A 26,004-nucleotide genomic window follows, 5' to 3' on the forward strand; every position below is an offset into this window, starting at 1 on the left:
TTGCTCCTGTGCTGTGAACTGTTATCATAATCAGGATTAAATGATCCTGTCCAAATAAATTGGAGAAAGTAGCTCTGCTGAGAGAGGAGAGCTGGTTTTATAAAAATTATGCTTACTATCTTACTTGTAAATGCATGGTGTCTGGTAATTTGCAAAAGGATTCTCTATGGTTAGGATAAAATTAGCAAGGGTTTACTGTGTTGCTCAAAAGGTAGCAGAGGCTCAGTCATGTGATAAGCAAAATCATTATCTCTTCTTCTCTTTTCTGAAACACTAATATTGCTTCGAAAAGATCCACAGGGTGTCCAACTTAAAATATTGAGCAGAGCGTCTCTAAGCATCTGATACCAGCAGCCCTCTGAGAATATGAAACACAAGAGGCCACGTAGATAGGGCTTTCCAGAAGGTTGCTATTAAGCTGAACACAGTGGAGGATGTCTGGGTCAGGGGTGGAGGGAGCCATGCTCTCAGGGGTAATGTACTAACATCATCGTTAATTCAATTAACTTAGAACCATTGCTTTCACCACTCAGTGCCACTGTGAAGCATGGGTTATTGGCTCCAATTTAGGAGATCATGGGGTGAAGGGTCTCAGCAGTGGATAATCCAAAAGCCAGTTCTCCTTGGTTTGGAATGCATCATTTCTGTTGGGGCTTAGATTTACCATTCTTGCTATAATGCATTTATAAGTGTATAACAACCAGGCTTGCATTCTTCAGGCATCCAGGGACACATTTACAGAAGAGATCTGGGGTTATGTCAGAGCAAGGGAGGCCCAGGATGGAAAGGTTTGCACAAATAACTCACCACATGGGTAAAGCGCTTAGAGGTTACCAAGAGCTGGGAGAAAGCTGAGCTCTAGGACCGCGGTCAGCTTAGTGCATTAGCGAAAGGGTTTCTTTCGAAACCCTTTATTAATAACCCTAAATAATAACCTAAATAACCCTAAATTATTCGCAAATAATCCTGGGTGCAGGAATGCTTCTTTTTATTGTGCTTTGCATTACTGTGTCTTTTAGAAATTGAAGGTTTGTGCATTGAGCAAGTCTACTGGTGCCCTTTTTCAAACAGCCTTTGCTCACTTTGTGTCTCTATGTCGTATTTTGGTAATTCTTGCAATATTTCAAACCCTCCAGCAGCCTTTACAGCTAGCTGAAGGCTCAGATGATGCTTAGCATTTTTCAGCAATAAAGTAGTTTTTAATTTTTAGCAATGAAGTATTTTTAATTAAAGTATTGCTTTTTTAGACATAATACTATTGCACACTTAAGAGACTACAGGATAGCGTAAACAACTTTTATATGCACTGGGAAACCAAAAACTTCATGTGATTCGCTTTACTGAGATTTCCCTTTATTGCAGTGGTCTGGAACCAAACCTACAATATCTCCTGGGTCTGCCTGTATGGGTGCACTTTGCCCTACTCTCTGTTTTTTAAGAAAAGCTTCTCACAAGGTTCTGGAGGTAGGACCATGGTTTATACCACCCCGTAGTATTAGAGAGATCGGGAAATTAGATGCTCTTTGGTTCTGCACCCCCCGTTGGAATTGTCCAATCCAACAGCACTGCAGAACCATGCCCTTCTCTTTAGCATCACTGGAGGGGCTGCGGGGGAGAAAGGCAATGAACTGTGTCTGTGTGGATCACATGGCCAAGAAGAGGGCACTGGCCTGGCAGAGAGCAGCCTGGTTCTCTGACACCTGTGGGGCTCCGGGCTCACATGCTGACACCCGAAATGTAACTGATCCCCCCAAATCTATCACTCAGCCTTTAATCCTTGTGCTCAGACACACTAGTATTTTGATGTATATTGCATTCCTCTTGCTTAACCACTCTGTAAACTTAATTACACACTTAATTAATCTCTGGCACTCCATATCCCATATTCTAAAATCCCCACATCCTTCTACATCTAACAAGCGGGCAGCTCAGTGACCTTGAAGCTTTTGTGAAATACTCAGGAGCCTAGAGGTCCCAAGCCCTAGACCTGCAGCAGCCTGGCAGGGGAACTGGCTGCTACACCTGGCAACACCTTGGACAGGTGTAGCTGTGCCCCACTGCTACACAACCCAGACCGAGGATTGACTTTAGGGCTGTATCCACTGACAGTGGACTCCAGGAACAAGTCTGCACAGTAAGTCCTGTTGGTTAGAGATTATGGGAGTCTAGGCATCTCTTTGCTGGAGAGCTTTTCTAATAGGATTCAATGTCATCAGAACTCTGAGTCCAGGGTATTATTTTCCATGATCTCTTGGACCACTTTTGGGTCTGGGGTTCAGTGAAATAAAAGTATAATTCTTGGGCCATATTTCCCCTCTAATCATCCAAAATGACAGAATCAAGTATTATTTTTTAAATGAAAGCAAAAACAAACCAATCAACAAAATCCTAATGAACTGAAGAATAAACAAGATAAGATATGGGGATATATGTATATGTATAGGTGATTCACTCTGTTATAAAGCAGAAACTAACACACCACTGTAAAGCAATTATACTTCAATAAAGATGTTTATAAAAAAGAATAAACAAGATAAAATCACCACCAAACTTATTCACATTCATGTTACCGTTCAAAATATATTGGCTTTGCCACCAAGTGGTGGAAGCTGTCAGCATCCACTTGGGTTATTCAATTATTTGCTTAAGGTTACCAGCCTGGGTAGTGGGAAGAGATTATTCAAACAGGAACTCGGGAACATTGCAGAACAAAGATTACTCACATTCTAATATTTTTACAACTAAATAGGAATTTCTGGAAGTTGTGGAGCATTTTGCTGACCCTCACGAAGATGACAGAAAATAGCTCCATGACTGAAAATATTACTTTGCCGTGGAGCCTTTTCCATCCCATTTTCATGAATGGTCTAAGAGCCCAAATAGTCATTTGCTGCAATTCTCAGCTGTTAGTTCTATATTTTCCAAAGACATAACAAATGCATTGCTTTAAAAAGGTGCTAGGAGAGAATTTAAAGGTATGCTTTTCCTCTGAAGGAAAACCCAGAGAGGCTAAGACTCAGAATGGTACTCATCTGGGGGCAGGGATCTCAGTGAGACGGGGGAAGCGTTAGTTAAGGCCCATCTTGGGGCTCCATGTCCACTGGATGATGTAAGAGGCCCTAAGACAAGGATGACCCCAAACCTCTCCGTGCTAGCTGGGCAGATCCTGAAATCTTCACACATAAGGTCTCTCCTTTGGAAAAAACCAAACCAAAACAAAACAAAAAACCCCCCAAGATTTCCCAAGGTCCTCAGTTTCAGGCTAATCACACTACTCTGGGATCTCTGGGATTGGGGTAGGGTAGGGTGGGGACGGGGGACAGTGGCTGACAGTGAACACACCTGCAGGGAAGACTTGAAGATCGGACGCATGCCAAGGAAAGCGAGAAGAGAATGTATCCACTGGGACTAACGCACTGGAGGGAAGCAGTGGGAGAAGCATCTGAACAGCCCCACTCTGAAAGATACAGCAAGCTCTAAGAAAGCAAGGCTACGCCACATGTTCAAAACACTAAAGTTCTGTAAAAATGAAAAACCTTAATCTTCCCCTAACTCCATTAGGTTTGCACATCTGCTATGAAGGCAGAGCCAATTTAAGCCTTGTTCACGTGACTAATAAGGTTAGATGATTGAACTGGTGGCGGATTAAACAGCGGCCAGTCAGCTCCATCCTAGGAGCTCCCTGGATGGAGGCGGGGAAGGCTGTGCCCTGCTGGTCTGTGCACGTGCAGCTGCACACGTTCACCAACATCACGGACGAGGAACAGAGGGCGTGCCTTGTGCTTCAGGAGAGCAGCCGCTGGAGGATGAGAGCTGAACCGAGAACAGAAAGGAGTCAGAAAAGATACAGCAAGTCGAGAGACAAATGCTGTGGTCCAGGAGAGCCCTGGGATAGGGGGTGAGGGGAGCAGACGGACACTGGGGATGAGACAGAGGAAGAACCCACAAGTCATTGCAACCCACCATGGAGGCCAAGAGAGCAAGCCAAGGCCAGGCCAGTGGGACTGGACCCGTGAACCAGATGACAAGGAGCCAGGCAGAAATGGGGATGATGGGGAAGCAGCAGAGCTGGGAAGGATGACGTCACGTGGCATCCACGTGGCCTCCCGCGGGAGGCTGAGATAGGTCAGTAGAAAAATTGAGATGTCCCAACGAAAAGGAAAGTGATCATTTCGCAATTCACCAGAACACATTAATGTGGCAGAGAGATTTTTTTCACAAGTTTTCGTTTTTCTGCCTTGCTTTTTACCTTCGAGGTGTCCTACCACCTGTCTGTGAGGGTACGAGCAGATGACAACACAAGGAACGAACGGCCAAGGATTCTTCACCAAAAACTCGAGCAGCTGTTTACACTTAGCCCGAATGTGTTCTCTTTTTTTGTGGACCTTTGTCTTCATGTTTGTGTTTTTATTTACACATGTCCAAGTGAGGCATGTTTTAGGCTAAGGAAGTTGTGGTGGTGGAATTAAATGGGTGTAATTACTTCATGGTACGACTTAACCATTTGGTTTTCTGGAAAGATGTCTCATGATGTTGGGACAGATTCTGAAGCCACTACTGGGCACACAGTGTTGAGAATGGAGGCAAAAATGCCGTGACTCTTGTCTACTTTGGGCCGTTTACTGATAAACCTGAGAACTCTGTGAACTGGAGAAAATGAAGCACGTGCGCAGAAGACGGTTATAAGACATTTTAAAACTATGGTGAAACAGGAGTGAGACAATGAATGGGAGGATGAGAACAATTCAGAAACCAAACTCCCAATTCCAACGGCCCTTATTTTGACCCAAAGACTCCTTGAAAGAATCACAAATGACATAATGTTTTAAAGGTTTTTGATCTTGTATTTCCGGGCTAGTAGCATTTATCTATATAAATACATTTTTCTCCTTTACCTGATTCTTTAATTTAATAGCATCTTTCCATAAGGTCCTCCTTTGAGGCTTGATTCATACAAAATTCAAAACATCTGATGCATCTGCAGCCTAGGGAAGAGCATTTTAAATTACAGTTCCTAGTTCTGGTGAGTTGGCAGTGAGACGGGGCCATGATTTTGTGCCGGTGGCAGTAGGGAGGGGTCACATCTTGTGGCAATAAGATCAATTGGCAGTAATGTCAAAAGTCACACGAAATATTTTGAATCAGCAATTGCATTTTTGAGACTGTACAACAGGAAAACTTTCAAAAGAATTCAAGCTACATGCATGATTATGTTCACTGCATTGTTTATTCATAGTAGTGAATACAACCTAAATGCCCCACTAAAGGGGATGGATCAGAAAGGATGAGGTCACTCATTCTATGAAATGTTACACCATCCTCGAAATCATGGTAACTACGCTGCGGTCGAGGAAAATGTCCTTGATATATTGACAAACAAGAAGAACAACGTTAACAAAGAGGGGACAGTGTTTACGACGTGATACCTCACGTGTACAAAGGCTGACGGTGAACCAGACAGACCAAACCAAGCCAGCTGCTCTTTCAAAATAGTCTAATTTTACAAATAAATAAATGTAAGGAAATCTTCCTCACCCAAAAGGAAGAAAGAAAGAAGGAAGGAAGGAAGGGTGGGCTTTATGGGTTTGATTCTATATCTTACAACAGCTCTTTCGAATAGATTCTATTTCACACCAATTTTACAGCTCTGAGCTGGAGACATACAGATGGTCAGTGATTTGCTCAAGACCCACGTGGTTCCTGACTGAGCAGGGCTTTAGGATCTACCCAGGCTTCAGCGTCTGAATGCCATGCTTACAGACGGGGCTTCTTTGGGCTTTGTATCTGTCTCTTGTTCTGGGAAATAGTAAAATTGCTCTTCGTGGCTACTAGCTTCATGCAATAATGACAAAGAATGACCAATTAAAGCCTATAAACTACTCAGAGTTTCTGAAACTGGAAAGTACAAAAGTGAGGAAGGAAAACCTACTCTTGAAATATTAGATCTCACTAAAATCATGTTACCTTGATTGACGCAGTTTTGATTTCCATTCACTATAGGAATTTCTCTCTAAATTCCTCAAAAATTTATGTAAAATGCTTAGTACATCAACTCCCCTGAATCACTATAATATTTTAAGAGGTAGTTTTCAATTTAGAGGACCTCCTATCTCTGGCTTTTTCTCTTGCCTCCTGCAAAGCATCAGTACACAAAGGAGAAATCCATTGTATGTGCATGTGTGTGGGCTTGTGCGTACCCACCCAGGAATCCATAAACACCACACTTTTCCAGGGAAGGAGATTTTGTTCCTTTTCACATATCAATTATTCAGATTTTGTCCTTCACGTTGATACAGGATGTTTCTAGCACTTTACATACACTTTCTTTATGGAATTTTCATCAGGTCCATTGCACAGGTAAAAAGACCAAGGCACACACTTAAAATAAAGGCAAAGACTTTACACTTAAAAATAATTAACTCAGTAAGAAGCAACCAGTCTGACAGAACACAGTAACATCTGATCAAAAGCTCCAGTGCACATACAAAGGAGGGCCAAAGAGAGAGTTTTACCCAGATTAATGTGTCAGTAAATCCACTTAAAAGTAAGTAAAAGCTAAAAATGGAGAACAACGTTCTGTAAAGATGAGAGTGAGATCCTCCCTAAGAATGACAGGCTTCTTCCACAAGGAAAGTCTAGGACTTTTCTCTCTTAAGCTGTAGGGAATTATGTTTTCCATATTCAGCATGTGTAACTGGAGAACCATCTATAAGTCTCAAGGTACTCAGGCTTGTCCCCCTTTTCTCTCCAAGCCACTTACTGCACACCCACGTCCTTACCATCTGGAAGCTTCGGGTGGAATGGAATTCACACTGCATCATGTCAAAGAAGATGGGGATGGTGGCTTTGCGAAGCTCTGTCTCAGGAATCAGTGTCATTTCTAATATGGGGCCGACCATTTCTGGAATGAACTTTATCTTGTGTTGACCTTGAATAAAGAAGTGCGTTATTCAGAAGCGTTTTAAATAAAGGATTCTGAAATGAGCTTCAATGGACAGAAACAAAACTACACAGATCATTGTGATTTTGAATGCTAGGATCTTGGGAATATGTACCCATTTCTCACCTACAGGCAACAATTTTGAGTGTGCCCAGTCTTTAGTATAAGAAGTGAACTGTATTCCAAACAGCGTAAGTGAAGCTGTTAAAAAAAAAAATCTACCCAATATAAGGCCTGCAGTCATGATTTGTCTGTTACCGACGACAAATGCCATTTCACAAACAGACAATTACATCACACACATCGGGGCCTGAGCAGCTAACGGGTACCCAGTTTTGGAAAGAGCAGGGCTGGGAGATGGGACCCTTGGCATCTCATTTTATGAACAATGAACAAGAGTTGATAAAGTGAAGAGGTTAGGGCAGGTGGTCTCTTGGGCCCTTTCTGTCTGCAACATCATATGAAAAAGAGTTTACTATTTGGAACCTCTGTAAATAATGTCAAGGGATCTCTATAACGTTCCGAGTGACTGATCAGAGAAATCAAAACCAGACCTCAGGATGTGAAGCTGTGAAAATAGAAAGGATTCTGCCTTTTTTGACTATTTGATTGGATAATGCTTATTAAAATAGCTACTTTATTAATCTTATATCCCTCCTATCTTGTCCAGATATGATTTTTAAAGCATAAGATTATAATATTCATTATGATTCACAAGGACAATAGTATATGCTTAAAACAACTTTTGAGAAAAATTTTCAGAAGTTGTTTTTAAGCACATACTTCTGCCCCATGATTAATGAATATTATAAAATTAGCTAACACTTACTAAGTACGACTACATGACCAGCCTCATAGAAAGAGTCTCACTGAATTTTCAACATAATTTTGTGAGACGGCTACCATTCCTCTCCTCTTTTTAAAAACCAGACCGTACTTTATTTTTTAATAGACTTTATTTTTTAGAGCAAAAGTGAGCAGAAGGTACAGAGATTTCTCCTATACCCCTGCCCCCATTATAACATCCTCCCCCAGAGGGAGTGCCATTCTGAACTCTGTTTTACAGATGAGGAAACTGTGAATTTCCCCAAACCAGCGTGCTGTTCAGTGGAAATGGTAGAGCAGGATTGGAACCCGGGTCTGTGATTCTGAAGCATCAGGTGTGTCCCCCGTGCCCGGCCTGCCGGTCACGAGATCTTTCCAGGACACTAGTCCTCTCCATCTTGTGGTAATAGAAATGATGCTGGCTGTCCACACCACTCCCTTCTCCGTGTGCTGTCGTAATAACCCAGATGCAGAGGACACTGACCTGTCATTTTATCTAGCGTTACTGGGGTATCACACTTCTAAACTTGGTGTCCCAGAAAGTAGAGACAGGATTCTTACAGGCTCCAAACCTTTTTATTTTTTTTCTTTTCTATTTCAATTATTTTGTTGGAAATCTTGGTATCACACCTCTTGAGGCCTCCGCCTTCGACTCAGACACCGCTAACTCAAAATCTCCGTTTTTTCGTTTTTTGCTACCATTGTGCCTCACCCCAGCAGTGGCCTCCACACCCTGCTACGTCTAAATTCCTGAGGGCTGGGAGTGATGTGGGTGAACTTCCAGAGAACTTGAAGGGATAAAAGGCCACCAGAGGGAAGGAGCTGCTGGAAAACTCATTTCTGAAAAAAGGGGGCGTTGACCTTATGTAAGGTGATGTGATTAAATTCAGAGGCAGGTCCCATCACGGAAGTGGTCTCTTATAATTCCTGCCTTCTTAATTTCAGAAATCCTGATTTATTTTCATTTCACCCCATTACAATTTATATCTTTTTGTTTCCAACATATAATAGAAGAATGCACAAGAATTAAACGCTTGAATGAGTTATTTGTGACATTTTGTTATTAGCACTCATAATTTATCCAGAGTTAATCAATGTTACTAACATTTTTACACAATCTGGAAATACAATGGATACACTAAATAATTTCATTTTCTTTATAACTCAGCTAATGCAGATTTCTGTAAAGAGAACCATTAACCAAATTTGGCTATTATAAATAAAGACCCTTAACAAAATACATAATCCTCCTAAGTGGTCTAAATTAAAGTATTCAGAAATTTGTATTGGGTGGACACATACATAAAATGCAACCTTCAACAAGGAATCTGAATATAATTAAAATCTTATTAACCTTTACTAAATAATACTTCGACTAAGGCCCTAATATTACACGATTCTCATCGCTTCCCCAAATGCTTAATGTTTCTGAAAAGCATGTAAGTGATGCAAAGCATTCTCTTAAAAATGCTATTATATCCAGTCTCTCAGGTGACACTTTTCTTGTATTATGCCTAAAAACTGTCAAAGCCAATGTTTCAGAAAACAGATGCTGGTGACAGAGTTCTTCATCAACCACAACTGCAGCGTCACGAAGGGCTCTGTCTCTCACTGACAGCCTTTATTGTTCCAGGCTGGGAGGATTGCATAAGAGAGAAACAAGTGGTTGCGAATGCAGGGATTGGAAAAATATGTTCCAAAAACGAGGGTGTCCTCAGCTTTGATTATTACCCCTCCCATTAACACAGGACACGTTGGCTGGGGGCCAGCACTGAACTTCAGCCACAGTGATATCCCCAGGGTTTAACCTTGGAGAACCAATGAGTAAGCATTGGATACAATTCTCCAGTATTCATCGTTTTTCTTTCTTTCTTTCTTTCTTTTGGCATTTGCATTATGGATTTCCCCTGGAGCATCTGTTGTTCAAATTTAATGATGAACTCAGGTTTGGAATCAAAGGGAATCAAGGTGACTCCTGAAATGCAGGCTTCAAGAAAAAGAGGATTTACTTTCTTTTTTTCCTTTTGAGACAAAGGAAGAACAAACTAATTATCGGATCACAATGGGAATCGACGGATCACTCTGGTCACCTTGGCCAAACTCCTGGTTACCACTCCTCAATCCTTAAAAACCCACCGACAGTCTTTCTTCTAGTGACAAAACACGGAGCTTCTTCCCTGGGAACCAGACCGCGCTGTCTCAGGGAAGCTGGCTTCTCCCCCATCAACAGCCTCCCCCTGGGTGCCTGGATGATCTCTTGACAATCGTGAGTGTTCAGAAATCCGGGACCTTAAACATCGTCTAATCCCAGGAAAATCTCCATATACACAAGAGTAGACAGAGCAAAAATTTCCATCACCCAGTCACACGGATTAGGCCCCACTGTATGTGGGTTTTAATGAAAAGCACACAATTTCTTCCAAGTCTCCAAAAATACCCATGAAGGGAATCCCTGCGTGACAAATGTCCCAGACGGAACGTGGAAGATAAAGATCTTCCTGCGAGCACATTTGTTCTGGACAGACTGGAGACACTGCGGCTCCGGGGCGCTGTATGTAACAAACAAAATGTAAATCGAGGTGAGGAAGGCAAAAGAGAGCTCAGGTGCTCTGCAGGCTGCCGCACAGAGTGCGCTTTGATAAATAACTGAAGAGCTGAGTAAATAAGCACGTCCGCTCCCCCCGCCCCCCGCCTTTATTGGGAGAGAGTCTGCCTTTGATTTCTCCTTTCACACTCAAAATATGACAGGTTTGGGAGGAAAAAAAAAAACCCCATGCTGCTCTGTCCCATGGGGCAGCACTGTGTCTGCACTTGCATTAAACTGAGCAACACAGACCCCGGATCCTTGTTCCAGTGCTGTGCAAGGAGGTGGGTTCTGGGCCGCTCACACCACACGTATGACTGGGAAGACGCAAGAAGGAGACGGTCTCACGGCACATTTGGCTCAGGGCCTGATCCAGTGACAGGTGACTAACTGTAAGAGGATAAATATATCTGACGTCTATTTTTATTTTCTTGGTGGAGACTGCCAATATGATCTCAAACCTGAGCCCATTTGAAAAAAATGTTTTTTTTTTGTTGTTTAAAAGCTGTGTAGAAAATAGGTTGTATACATCTTAGGAAACTGAGATGTGCTCTCGTTAATTTCTAGAGTGGCATCCTCAGCAATGACGCTGGAGGGCAGGATCCAACACCTGAGATTCAGAGCAGCAAAGAAAGGGCCAGGTGGCCGGAGGTGACCCCACGGAGCTAGCCTTAGCCATTTTGAGGGGAAGCTGGGCCAGATCTTGGGAGCAGCCGACATGTTTATTTTTTTTTTTAACTTTCACACATAATTTAATTATTTTGTAAGCAAGGAACCCAATCACGTGGGTTAATGATTACTTCTTGCTGTTACCAAATCCCTGCCCTTCACTGACCACAGTCACAGTTTACATTTGCCCTCCTGGCGGCTTCTCATGCCAGAGGCAGAGGTCCTGGTAGAATGCTGCCAAACACAGACCTGCTGCATTCATCACTGTATTCCAGTCAGCAACGGACAGGGATGAGACGGGACATTTGCTCTCTTAACTGTATCCTTTATGCTGCAAATCAAAAGTCTCTGTCACTTGACTCAGACTATTTAGAACGTAATGACATAATGTCGAGAGAACCAACCATCGGAACACTGGAGGCTTCACGAGGGCCCAGAGGTGGCTTCACAGAGAAGCTCATGCTTCCCTGGGCCCATCCCACTGTCTTCCATTGAAATCGTAGACACGGAGCAAATGAGGAGGAATCAGTTTCAAACTGTGCTCGATGTCAGGGATTCCAGAGATGACCTTGAAAACACTTAGAAGAAAAAAGAAAAGAAAGAAAAGAACCCGAGTGTCTGGGGCGCCCATGTGTCAGGCCAGCCTGGGCCTGAGCTGGCTTCTGGAGGCTCCCTCTGAGCCAGGAAGTGGTCCTTCAGTTGAAGGTCAGAGCGGAGGGGAGGGTCCCGGGTGAGCTGAGCTGAGACAGCAGCTACTAATCAAACAAGAAGGACGCCTTTTAGTGTGTTAAAAACCAGTGTGAATATCTACCAGGGTGGCTGTCTCTACTTATCCTAAATGATGAGAAAAATATTACCGAGGCGTTTCGGAATGAAGCATTTGAAAACACACCTAAAAGGGTCCTTTTAGGAGAAATAGACTAGCTCACAGTTCGTACTTTAGAGGTGACACTGAACAATTCAGAAGGTGTTGTCACTCTCTCTGGAAGGGCCGGGGTGAAAGATGACCGCAGAGGGCCCTCATGCAGGGGTACATCAGGTCCCCGCTGAAAAGCCTGGCCACAGTGGGTGCAGCCCATCACTCACTGGACTCCAGCACCTAGAAGAGCCCTGGGCTCCCACTTGTCCAGCCGAGAATGACTCCCTCCATGCCATTTCTCTGAACGTCCCTGCCCGCCCTCACCTGCCCCTCCCTCGGAATGGGGCTACAGACAGAACCTTCCTGGCAGGAGTCCCACAGTGTCTGACCTGCCAGGAAACGTGAGAGATGAAGCTGTCAGGGTAGGATCAATTAAAATGAATCATGAACGGTTCTAGGAGGCTTAGCATTTCACTACCGAGATCACCATATATATATAAAAAGCATTATTGAGCACCATATATATAAAAAGCATTACTGAGCACCATATATATAAAAAGCAGTATTGAGCACCGTATATATATAAAGCATTATTGAGCTTCAGAGTTAGAAGGCTCTTGAAAACTTCCGTCCAGCCTCTGCATCTTACAGCCTAGAAAGCTGAGTGAGGGAAGCCCAGACCGACTGCGTCACGCAGCCAGGCAAGAAGTTCCACTCAAGTGGAACTCATATCCAGTCTCTTCCCTCGGAGCCCAGGGTGCCTGCTCTCTCCCCAGGGACGGCAGGAAGACCAAGGACAGGACAGTGCCAGGAAGGTTCTGTGTTGGAGATGCAGCCAGGCACTCTGACACCGAGAGACAGTACTTTGATGCTGGACGTTTCAGCTGCTGCGGCAAAGTCCCAGTGGAGAGTTTCCTTAAGGGGTCCCCAGTTGACTCCAGGACTGATGCCCACACAGCAGGTGGGGAGCGGATTCTCCTCCCAGTGAGAGCACAGGCAGAGAAGTCATCCCCACCAGCTCCTTCTCTCCACCTGGTGGCTCTCGCACTGGATTTTTATCCTGGAGAACCCAGCAGGCGCCTCATGTTAAACCAAGCTTCTTAATTTCCATGTTCTTAGTATTATCCACAGAGTATCGATTTCCCCCCCAAAGAGTTGTACATTTATTTTTCTGGATGAAGACCCATTTGAAAAAGACTCCATCCTTCATATAAATGGAAAGACAAAGAATATTTGGAAATTCTCCTAACATTCCCTAGAGATGTGACAGAGCCTTCCTTCACACACTTCTGCTGACCTCCGGGCACTCAAGAAGGATTAGGAGTCAAAGGCCTCTGAGGAAACCTGGCTTCAGTTGAAAAGAAGCCGCTGTGAACGTACTGACCGCTAAGCCAAGTAGCAGGGCTGGCCCTCAGAACCCCGGCCCCGTCTGCTCAAAGGGCCATCAGGAAGGCGGTGGAGTCCAATGCCACGGCCTTCAGCGAAAACCGTGTTTAGTTTCGTCACCTCGTTTCGTTCTGCCCGAGGAACGTAGATACATCAGGGCACCTTTCCAGCCACGAAGAAAGCTATTCCAGGAGTACACAGATTGGGATACAGCTAAGGCGCCCCCGCCCTGGTGGAACAAACAAAACCCTGATGCAGTGGGGTGACTAGAGAGCAAAGTGGGCAGTGGCCTGCCTCCTTCTAGAGAAGAAAAGTCACTGGGGGATGGGGAGAGTGGAAGCCCCCCCCACAACAAACCAAGGTAGGATCTGTGTGCCGATCTGAGAGAAGGAAGGAGAGCCTGGGCAGTTCAGAGGCAGAAGCTTGCACAGGACCAGGAGTGGTGCTGAAGAGAGATGCCGGGGCACCTCAGCACAAAACCAGCTGAGGACAGGTGCCAGGAAGAGCTTCATCTCAACTAGGAGAGGCCAGGTTCACAGAGGACACATAAAGGTGGTGAGGAGACACCAAATTATAATCAGTTGTTTATTCCTTTATAAGGAACATAACCAACAGAACGACATATCATAGTGGCTAACATTTTCATAGAAAATTCCTTGTTATATTAATTAATTCACTTATAAATAAAATTGAATTAATTTCTTATCATTTTTACTTTTTTCTTGCTTACTGTAAGAATACACTTAAGATGAGATCTACCTTCTTACATCTTTACATGTACAATACAGGATCATTAACTTGAGGCACCGCGTGTACAGCAGATCTCTAAAATGTATGCATCTTGCAAAACTTCAACGTTTCATCCTTTGACCAACACCTCCCCACTGCTCCCTCAGCACACCCCTGCCCCTGGCAACCACCATCCTGCTCTCTACTCTAATGAGTTTGACTCCTTCAGAGATCTCATATGTGAGGATTCATGCAGTAACTGTCCATCTGCGACTGGCTTAGTTCACATCCAACAGTGGTCTTCAGGGTCTTCCATTTTTTTTTCATATGATGGGATTTCTTTTATTTTAAGGCTGAATAATATTTCGTTGTACATATATATACCACATTTTCTTTACCCAGTCATCTGTCGATGGGCATTTAGGTTGTTTCCGTATCTCTGTTATTGTGAATAACGCTGCAACGAACGTGGGAGTGCAGATATCCAGCTTCTGATTTTAATTCGTTAGAATACATACCTGGAGTGAGAATGCTGGATCATAGGGTAGTTCTATTTTTATTTTATTGAGGAACCTCCATACACATCATTTTACATTCCCACCAGCTGTGTACATGAGTTCAAATTTCTCTACATTCTTGCAAACACATGATTATCTTTTATTTATTTTCTTCATAACAGCCATCCTAACAGGTGTGAGGCAATAGCTCACTGTGGTTTCTGATTTGCATTTCCCTGATGATTAATGATGTTAAACAACTTTTCATGTACTTACTGGCCATTTGTCTGTCTTCTTTGAAGAAATGTCTATTCAAGTCCTTTGACCACTTTTTAATTGGTTTATTTGTTTTTTTGCTATAGAATTGTAGGAGTTTCTTATATATTCTGGATATTAATCCCTCATCAGACATGGGGTTTGCAAATATATTCTCCCATTACTTTTCATTTTATTGTTTCCTTCCTTTGTTGTGCAAAAGCTTTTTAGTTTGATGTAGTCTACTTGTCTTTTTGGTGCCATTTCCAAGAAATCATTGTCCAGGCCAAGGTCAAAAAGCTTTTCTCCTATGGTTTCTTCTAGGAATTTTATGGTTTCAGGTCTTACATTTAAGTCTTTAGTGTGTTATGAGTTGCTTTTTGTGTATGGCTTAAGAGTCCAATTTCATTCTTTTGCAGGTGGATATCCAGTATTAACAACACTATTTGTTGTTCACAAACTACTTGTTAAAGTCACTTTCCTTTCTTCACTGTGTATTCTTGGTTTCCTGTCGAAGATCAGTTGACTGCATATGTGTGGGCTTATTTCTGAGCTCTCTCTTCTGTTTCATTGGTCTATGTCTGTCTTTATGCCAGTACCACACTGTTTTGATTTCTATAGCTTTGTAACTTATTTTGAAACCAGGAGGTATAATGCCTCCATCTTTGTTCTTCTTTCTCAGGATTGCTTTGGATATTCAGGGTCTTTTGTGTTTCCACATGATTTTTAGAATTGATTTTTCAATGTCTGTAAAACATTCCACTGGAATTTTGAAAGCGATAACAATATCAAGTCTTCCAATCCATGAACATGAGATGTCTTTACATTTATATGTGTCTCTTTAAATTTCTGTCATCAGTATTTTGTAATTTTCAGTGTATAAGTCTTTCACTTCCTTGGTTAAGTTTATTCCTAAATATTTTATTCATTTTTATGCTACTGAAAATGGGATTGTTTTCTTAATTTATTTTACAGGCAGTGTGTATAGAAATGCAACTTTTTTTTTCTATGTTGATTTTGTATCTGCAACTTTTCTGAATTTGTTTGTTAGTTCTAACACTTTTTTGGAGGAGTCTTTAGGGTTCCCTACATATAAGATCATGTCATCTGCAAAGAGAGGTAATTTTACTTCTTCCTTTCTGATCTGGATGCCTTACTTAATTGGTCTGTCCAGACTTCCAGTACTATGTTGAATAGAAGGGGTGAGAGTGAGCATCCTGTCTTGTTTCCAATCTTAGAGAAAAACTATCAGTTTTTTACCACTGAGTATGATATTAGTTGACAATATATGCCCTTAACTACGTTAAGTTACACTCCTTCTATACCTAGTTTGTGGAGTTTTTATCATGAAAGGGTTTTGAATTTTGTCCAATGATTTTTCTATATCTATTGAGATAATCTTATTATCCTTCATTCAATTAATGTAGTCTATCACTTTTATTAATTTGCATATGTTGAATCATCTTTGCATCCCAGAGATAAATCCCACTTGTTCCTGGCGTATGACCCTTTAAATGTGCTGTTGAATTCAGTTTGCTAGTATTTGGTTGAGGATTTTTGCATCTGTGTTCATCAGAGATGGTGGCCTATAGATTTCTTTTTTTTTTTTTTTTTGGTAGTGTGTTTGACTTTGGCATCATGGTAATGCTCATGTCATTAAATGAGTTTAGAAGTGTTGCCTGCTCTTCAGTGTTTTAGAAAAGTGTGAAAAGGATTGATATTAATTCTTCTTTAAATGTTGGGTAGTATTCACCAGTGCAGGCATCTTGTCCTGGACTTCTGTTTGTTGTAAGATGATTCAATCTCTTTACTCATTATTGGTCTGTTCAGACTTTCTATTTATTCATAATTCAGTCTCAGTAGGTTGTATGTTTCTAGGAATGTATCCATTTCTTCTAGGTTGCTGGCACGTTAAGTTTTCACAGTAGTCTCTTATGATCCTTTTTATTTCTACGGCATCAGTTGTAATGTTTCCTCTTTCATTTATGATTTGATTTTTTTGAGTCTCCTCTCCTTTTTTCTTAGTAATTGAGCTAAAGGTTTGTCAATTTTGGTTATCTTTCCAAAAACCCAACTCTTAATTTTATTGATGTTTTCTATCCTCTATTTTGTTTATTTCTTCTCTAATCCTTATTATTTCCTTCCTTTTGCCAACTTTAGGCTTAGGCCTAGTTTTTTTTTGGTTGTTGTTGTTCCTTGAGGTGTAAAGATGGGTTGTTTATTTGAGATCTTTCTTCACCAGTAAGCCAACACTATAGATCAATGGACCTAACAGACATATACAAAACATTTCCCCTAACGGCAGTAGAATACACATTTCTCTCAAGTGCACAAGGAACATTCTCCAGGATATGTCACACATTAGGTCACAAAACAATTGTTAACAAATTTAAGAATATTGAAATCATACCAAGTATCCTTTCCTACCATGATAGAATAAAGCTAGAAATGAATAACAGAAGGAAAATTGGAAAATTCACAAATACTTGGAAGTTTAAAACTGCACTCCTGAACAATCAATGGGTCAAAGAGGAACTCAAAGAGGAAATCAAAAATTATCTTGAGACAAATGAAAAATGAAAAGACAACATACCAAAACTTTGCGATGCAGCAAAAGCCATACTAAGAGGGAAGTTTATAGTGATAAATGCTTATGTTAATTTCTTATCTTAAGCACACGTATTCCTTATTGTTTTGATTGCACAAGTACTCAGTCTACCACCACCTGGTGGCAGTATACCTAAATACAGGGTCTAGTTTTGAGTTGGAGAATAAACCCTTTGGAAGGTAGATTATGTGAAACTGAATACAATAAGTGATGGACTATATAACAGTAGGATGAGCTACATGCTTTGATTCATGAGAAACGGAGAGAATGGTAGTTCTGCCCAGGAGCAAGAGTTCCAAGGCAGAGCTCTGCTCACCTGACACAAGAGGGCACTCTATTGACTTTTCTGTTTTCTCCACCAATCAGATTTCCTTCCCTTTACTTTGGTCTCCCATCTCTTATTCACTGAAAGCACTTACTGCAAAGGTAGCAATTGCTCTCGGAAGGACAGAAGCTGTTCAGATTTTTAAGATGCCCCAAAGCTGACAAACAGGGCCAGTGGCATCGCCCACCACCGAGTCATGATGTTCACCGTGATGCCCTGAAGTCCCAGTTACTCACCAAGGTTGTACCACATGTCCCTGATTTCGAAGCCAATCTGTCTCCTCATATCTCCGTACCTGAAAACCAGGGACAGGAAAAACGCTGAGTCACTCTATGGAGCATTTGAAAATCAGACTTGGATTATTTTTAAGTGCAATGAAACTCTCCCATCCCTGAGACAAATAAAGAGAGTGTCAAAGCATCAACTTCTTTTGCCACCAAAAGGAACTGAAGGAGGAGGAATCCAGCTAGGGATCTCATTTTCCCATCACCACAGATTACATAAGATCCTCCCCTCTGTGGAAACATGGGGGAGGTGGTGGAGAGAAATGAAAGTATTTTCCTTTCTTCAGTCTCTAATGGCAGGAGAAAGAGAACTCGGCTCCTTGGCTTGAGGGGGAGTTTGTTTTCCACGCATGTTATAAGCATCCAGGAACCAGACACCAAATGACATCCTACAGCCCGGCACACAATAAGCAGTTCTCATATGTTAAATTAAGCCCCGGAGTCTTAGACAATCAGAGCAGGAAAGGCCTCTTTCATACAGCTCCCAGCTCCTGGCTCTTTATCATTTTCAATGTAAGGAAGGGCTTAACACGAAAAGATGTCAACAAACATTCCCCTGTTTTTATGTACCAGCAAAAATAAATGCTAATTTTCTTCCCAGTGGGTCAGCAGAGGGGGCGTGTGTTTCATGAGTAAACAGAATCTGATGTTTCAGAAGATAAACCTTTATTAGTTTGTGAGCAATTTAACATTTTCCTTTATTGCCTAAGGAAAAGGCTGATTCTATTACAAATAATAATTTGAAAAATTATCCTACAGTGTTACAGTGTAGCAGCTGTGTCGTGGTGCCTGCTCTGTGCGTCCTTATGTCAGCTCATGTGGGAAGAAAAGCTCTGATTACAGATGACCGACTTGTGCCTCCACAGGTAGAGATCTGGCTGGTAAATCAACAGCCCCAGCTGGCTGCTACCCTTTATCAAAGTCTCGGGTACCCTAAGCACCCGTCTGTCACTTACAGCAGGAAAGGACAGCAGACCCTGTGAGAATCTCAACCAGGAAAGATAAACGCACTCAGCAGCTCCTCTTTGGAGAATTCAACCTTGGGAGCATCACAGCCGGACAGGTGCCAGGGCATTCACTGTACCCGTGGAGAAACTGAAGTAAGAGGGCAGTGTTGTACCCCTTCCTCCGAAGACAAGCTGGTCCTCTGAGGTGAATGTACAACCTTCCAGTCCAGCCCGACACCAGGGGAGTGCTGGTGCAGGTAAATTCGGTGAGTGAGAGAGAGGGGATCTCTGCCCACGAATGCTCCCAGCACCAAGCCACAGGGAGCAGGGACCGGGCCACCCTTCTGCGCCTAGCTGGCACCCAGAAGTGCCCCAGGGGCACAAGATCTGAGCTCCAGCGAGGCGTGCACTCTTTTGAGGTTTGCAGAGCCGTTTTCCAATCCCCATTCTGCTCCTGTAGGAATGACAGAGGGGTCCCAGCACCCAGGCCTGGAGAGGATGTGGGTGGCTGCATGATGACTGGGAAGACCGGTCTCTGGGCATTTACCAGAAGAATAGGATCGGGGACAGGAAAACCACGCTCCATCCAGGGCAGATGCTTCCTCCTCAGGCTGGAGGGGTCTGCGCTGTCCAGGGGGATAAGCTGCCTTTCAGGGGAGCAGGTGTCTGGGGAGGTGAGGAGTGTGGCATCGCAGGGAGGACCCCGAGAACGTAAACACCCCAGCCCCTGCTGCCAGGTGTTCAGACCTCAACACAGTGAGGACGCCAGAGGCCCAGAGGAGGCGAGAACCTGTCCCAGGGGTGGGCCTGTCACTAACTCAAGCTTAAAGACTCTTAACTGCCAAGCAACTCCTTCTCAGCCCGGAACAGTATCTCTTGAAAAATATGAATGGTTAAAGCCAGGCCGACCTCCATCAGTGTCTGCGCCTTGCTGGCCCCTGACTCAACTTCCTCTCCCAGGTCTTACAATAATTCAAATCAAACCCCAAAGTTCAGAAGGATAAAGCGCAGGACAGCCTTGGCAGCAGCGGGCTCACAGGTTGGGTTTGGATCACCAGGAGTGACCCAATGGATGCCTCAGGCCCTACAGTGACTGCTGTCTGTCCAGCGCTGGACTTGACCCGGGGACCCCAGGCGGCATGTGAGGAGAGGGAAGCCGGCCCCGTCCTGTCTCTCTGCCCAGCGCCTCTGTTCCCGGTGCCGGCGGAGCGTGAGGGGCTCGAGGATGCCTGGGTTGCATTTTTCAGTGACGCTTCACTGTCTCCTACGTGGGGAATGATGTGTCTTCACAGTATTTCAGAACGGGGGGATTAGCAAAGGTCTGAGTGCACGTCGCCCAGGAGAGTAAAGCCTCTGGCAGAAAGGTGCTGAAATGCCACTATAATAGTCAAGTAAGACGCAGGGGCTCGAGGCTGGCACAGATGAGCACGGAGCTGGGAGGCAAAGGGCAGCGCCGAATCTCTCCAGCAGTAAGATTGGTCTTTCCTCTCATTTTAATAAGAAGGCAGCTTTGACAAATCTATACACTTCTCAGCGTAATCCCCAAATGGAGTCACAGCTGTCACCAGAACTTAAGAGGGATTCCTGAGCCATTTGTAATCCTTGCCCCAAGGAGGAGAAAAAAGCAGTAATGGAGTGTATCTGGGATCATGCTCCTACCTGGAGAGAGAATTCCAGAGCTGGTGGCAGCCTTAGAGATCGTTACTAAGTCCATGACTAACGATTTATAGTTGAGGGAACTGAACTAGTCCTGCGGGGGAAGCAAAATGACTTGGCCATGGTCACAGGGCAAGGGGAGAAGAGAGGGCACAAGTCTCCAGACTCCCAAAGGATTCCTGTTCTTCACCCCCAGCATGCATCTCGAGGACCAGAGAGGGCAGACTTCCACGATGCCGCAGCACAGCACTGCGTCTCACCCCTCAAAGTGCATGTGTGGTGTGTTTCATTTGATTTGATTCTCACAGTAAGACCACAAGGTAAGGAAGAAGACGTTCCCGTAGCTATCTTCCCACTGAGGAAGCAGAGATTCCTGGGGGTGAAATGACGTGCCTGTTTCTGCAAAGCCGGAGTCACCTGGTGCTTCCCACCACCCCCAGGTCGCCTGTGCCCACCCACAAAGTGAGTGGACAACTCCAGACGGCCAGCCCGAGGGAGCCCACAGGAGGCATCCTTTAGACAGCCCAGGTAGATCACAGATCCCACATCCAGGCCTGTAACTCTGACCCAAAATAGCATGACTCTGGTCTCTGAGACCTTACCTTAGCACCTGCTTTCCTGAATCTTTGCCCCCAGAAGCAGAAATCCCATGTCCACCAGAGATAGCCCAAGCCTGGGGGTAAGACCAACCTGAGACCAAATCTAAGCACACTGGGAAAATTACCTGACCACTCTGACCCTTGGTCTCCCCATGTGTAGTACTGGGATAATGACGGCATGATGCTCATCTATCTCCCAGGCCTTTGGGAGAACGAGGACACGGTGCCCTCATCTGTCCTAACAAGCAACGAAGCCAGGCTGGTCCTTCCTTTAAAAGTTCAGAGTGGGCCTCATCACAGCATTCCCTTCATGGTTGCAATGGTCTTTTAGATTAATTTGCTCTGTAAGCATTATTCATTGTTTAATGAATTACTAAATGCTTACTGAAGGCCAGGCACAGAGCTAATATGGGGCCACTAATATAATGTGGGAAAGAGACACAATCCACAGACCTGAGGGACTATTAGCATGCAGCAGAAATGGGCATTAAACAATCATACGAGACTCACACATACATGTATATATAGTAGTTTTTTTTGTTATTATTTATGTTTTTTTGGAGGCCATGGTAACAGTTCTTTAGGAAAAACTGGAGGAGTGGGTCCAGGTTGGCTGTGGGAGAAGCTCTCTTAGAGAGTAATATTTACCCAAGATTTGAAGAAGGAAAGGTGTAATCCAGACAGAGAGGGGAAGAGACCAGAAGGTGCAAAGGCCCTGTGGCGGGGGTGGGGGGTAGGTGAGTATACGGACCAAAGAAGGCAGTGAGACTGGAGGACAGGGAGCTTGCCTGACTCCTTCCCCTCAAGAGGAGGGGTGTGCTGTGAACCAAGGCTGCAGAGGCAGGTTTATAAGTATTTTTTTTTAAGTTTCAAAAACTCTTTTGCAATAAGAAATATACTTTACTAAGCAGCACGCATAAAAATGTACATATACAAAAGTTCTATAATACTTAACTTTACTACCTGCCATCAACTCTGATGTTTCCTTATATTCTATTTCACTGAAAAAAAAAAAAAAAGGGGGAAAAAATGTATGTTGGTCTTGGGTCGTGTGGGTTGACTTGTGTCCTCCATAAAGATCTGTTAAAGCCCTAACCCCTACTACCTGTGAATGTGACCCCCTAAAGAGGGTCTTTACAAGATGTAATCCTGTTAAGATAAGGTCATGCTGGATGGGGCGGGCCTTAAATCCAAGAACTGGCATCATTATAAGGAGAGGGATACATTTAGAGACACAGACAAACAAGGCTGAAGGCCACGTGAAGAGGGAGGCAGAGACGAGAGTTATACAGCCACGGCCACGGAGCACCAGGGATGGGGGCCACAGCCACGGAGCACCAAGGATGGGCGCCACCCACCCCCAGAAGATAGGAGAGAGGCACGGACAAGGTCTTCCCTCTGAGCTTCCAGAAGGAACCAACTCTGCTGATGCCTTGGCTTCAACCTCTGGCCTCTGTAACTGTGAGGCAATAAATTTCTGTTGTTTCACTTAGTTTGTGTTGTTACATTATGGCAGATGACTCTAAGAAATTAATACAATGGCCCATTAAGTTGCTATCCCAGCCCAGTGAAGGGCTGAGATGCACAATTTAAAAACTGCTGTCTTAAGGAAAGAGAACAGAATAAGAAGGCCCAACACCAAGACTTGAGGAGCTCTTGCACTTAATGGGTGGAGGGAGGAGTCTGAGCCTGACAAGGGAGCAGCGGAGAGGCCAAAACGCTAGGAGGGAAACCTACAGAGGGGTTCTGGGAGCCCAGGGCAGAGCTGGCCTGCAGCCAGCATCGGGAGTGGGTGTGGGTGTGCAGTGAGAGAGGCACGGAGGGAGCTGGAGGGAGATGATGGGTGGGGTGAGACACTGTTATTTTTATGGGAAAGACTGGTAAGTTCTGGGGAGGTGGGAGGAGACGGGACCCCAAATGTGACGGATGGGAATAAGCCTTACTAGACACAGGGGCCTGATGCGTCCTCCACTGCATAGAGTTTTATCACGTTCAATAAAATTCAGCATCACTGGGCAGGGGGATGAGGGGGTGGTGGTGGTGGGATGAACTGGGAGATTGGGATTGACATATATGCACTAATATGTACAAAACAGATAACTCAGGAGAAACTGCTGTATAAAAAAATAAAATTAAAAAAGTTTTTTTAAGAAAGAAAATAAATATGTGCACACAAAAAATTCAGCATCACTAAAAGAAGATGTGGTATATATTTACAATGGAATATTACTCAGCCATAAAAAGGAATGAAATAATGCCACTGGCAGCAACATGGATGGGCCTAGAGATTGTCATACTGAGTGAAGTAAGTCAGACAGAGAAAGACAAATACCATATAGTATCACTTGTATGTGGAATCTAAAGTATAATACAAACGAATTTATTTATAATACAGAAAGAGACTCAGAAAACAAACTTATGGCTACCAAAGGGGAAAGGGATTGGAGGAGGAATAAATTAGGAGTATGGGATTGACAGATACACACTACTTTATATAAAAGAAGTAAGCAATAATGACCTACTGTATAGCACAGGGAACTGTATTCACTATCTTAACCTATAATGGAAAATAATCTGAAAAAAATATATAACTGAATCACTTTGCTGTACACCAGAAACTAACACGATGTTATAAATCAACTATACTTCAACTAAAAAAAAAAAAAAAAAAGAATACAGCATCGCTAATGCATGTGGGACACTTAATTAACTCTTCGAAAAGGACCTTAGCACAGGTTACAGCTTGTTGAGTCCATCTCCTTGGGTCCCCTTCTATTTCTTAGTACACAGTGAATTTATCTGGAATAATTTGAGTCTCTCGGGAAAAAAATTAGCACAAACACAAATAATTTCCTTTTATAATTTGGAACGTTCAACTCCAGCTTCAGATTAGGTCACACTGCAAAGCAAGGCTTGTCACTGTGTACTTCTTTCCTTTTGGTTTCCCTAAAAAGTAATGTGTACAGTATGAATTAACACACTGATGTTTCAGAACCCAGTGTTTGGAAACATTGTGATATTTTGGTCCAGTAGTGAAACCTGTCCTCTTAGAAGAGGCAGTGAGCTGAGGACAGACTTCTATAGGAAAAACGAAACGAACCAGAAAAGGATGGGAAACATCCCGGGACCAACTGGGGAGAGGGTACCATGAAGAACCCACATTAATCTACTAGGTTCAAATCCACTGAGCTGGGCTTGGCCATCACGCTTTACCCTCTCGGGCTGGATTTTTTTTTTTTTTCTTTTGCGGTACGTGGGCCTCTCACTGTCGTGGCCTCTCCCGCTGCGGAGCACAGGCTCCGGACGCGCAGGCTCAGCGGCCATGGCTCACGGGCCCAGCCGCTCCGCGGCCTGTGGGATCTTCCCGGACCGGGGCACAAACCCGTGTCACCTGCATCGGCAGGCGGACTCTCAACCACTGCGCCACCAGGGAAGCCCTTCCGGACGCGCAGGCTCAGCGGCCATGGCTCATGGGCCCAGCCGCCCCGCGGCATGTGGGATCTTCCCGGACTGGGGCACGAACCCGTGTCCCCTGCATCGGCAGGCGGACTCCCAACCACTGCGCCACCAGGGAAGCCCTCGGGCTGGAATTTTTAAATGGGCATTTTATGCTTAGAGCTGCTGGAGGCCCAGTCATGAACCCCTTTCCCCGACAAGAAGGCAGTCTGGTCCTGAACACAGAAGGCCAGTTGCAGTCACATCGCCCCATTGCCCCAACGCTAGGACGCACGATGTCTTACAAACTAAAATGGTCAAGCTGGCAGCTAATCCAGAGCCAGCTCTTTCACATTTGACTCACGCTTCCAGAGCCCCCGTAACGTACAAGGCGTGGGGGATGGAGGACGGGACATTCAGGAAGGTCAGGGTTAGCATTCTGTCGCCTTCTCTGTCTGTTAGGAGTCACTAGCGCCAAGGATGTCTGAAGGTGAGTCCGTGAAATGTTCTCATTATGGACTTCGCTTCCTACAGGTTATTTATTTTGTGGATCATTGCCAAATCTTGTGTTCAGTTTGGGTTTGACTTAATCAGTGTTCTGCACGCTACACGGCCCATTCTTTGATGTGACTCCCATGTGCTTTGGGGAATGCGTTTGGAATAAATATCCTAATTATCTCCCCAACCTAGGTCACCAGGAGGACGGGAAGCTTAACAAGAGGGAACGAACAGGCATATCTTCTGATACTGGGATTTTCTGTTGTTCTGAGCCACCGCGCTGTGGACCAGGCAGGCGGGAGGAGGTGCAGGCCGCGGCAGAGAGGAAGGGCCGCGCTGGGGGCAGAGGGGGCTCACGCCGAAGCCCTGGGTTGGATTCACAAACCCTACAGCAGTAGACGAGCCGACGTGGACAACCAGAGGCTACTAAACAGGGGGGCATCACTCCACTTTCAGACCCCACGGCCTTTCCCTCTAGAAGAAAATAACCCCCTGAATTACGCTCCACTGTGCCGGAAACCAGCAGCCCGCCATTTGCTCAGACGCCTGGGGTTGGTCCCCGTGTCACCTGGTCCCTCGCACCTTTACCCCAAGATCCGATCACTCCAGGCCCGGCCACTCACTTACGCTTCAGCGACGCAGAGCACTTCTGCTTACAGAGTGGGCCCTGCCCCTTAGGACGCGATGACCCCTTTAGGAAATGGCCGTTTGCTGACAAGGGGGTCAGTCAATCAGTCTGGTGAACATCTCAGCCACCCTCGCCCCCCAGGCCGAGTCCTACATGCCCACCTCCGGGCTGCCAAGGCACCTGGGGAGCACTTCCGTTCTCCTCCAATCATGTAATTTTGCACAGCTACCTGCCCCCTAGACGGTGAACTTTGTGTCTCTGGGCGCCAAGCACCAGGACT

The 26,004-nt window shown here is 44.4% G+C and overlaps 1 protein-coding gene across 2 annotated transcripts in view; it reads right to left on the reverse strand.

Annotated features, from left to right (window-relative positions):
- Positions 1 to 26,004, reverse strand: part of DOCK1 (dedicator of cytokinesis 1) — a 527,045-nt gene that overhangs the window by 80,325 nt on the left and 420,716 nt on the right. For both annotated transcript variants that reach the window (XM_060033849.1, XM_060033848.1), the window contains exons 32-33: positions 17,914 to 17,972; positions 6,780 to 6,928 (exon numbers count right to left, since the gene is read on the reverse strand). In XM_060033849.1, coding sequence (XP_059889832.1) covers positions 6,780 to 6,928; positions 17,914 to 17,972 — 208 coding nt within the window. The remainder of the gene's footprint in view (positions 1 to 6,779; positions 6,929 to 17,913; positions 17,973 to 26,004) is intronic.

The sequence above is a fragment of the Delphinus delphis genome, chromosome 16 (assembly GCF_949987515.2).
Source record: "Delphinus delphis chromosome 16, mDelDel1.2, whole genome shotgun sequence".
NCBI lineage: Eukaryota > Metazoa > Chordata > Mammalia > Artiodactyla > Delphinidae > Delphinus > Delphinus delphis.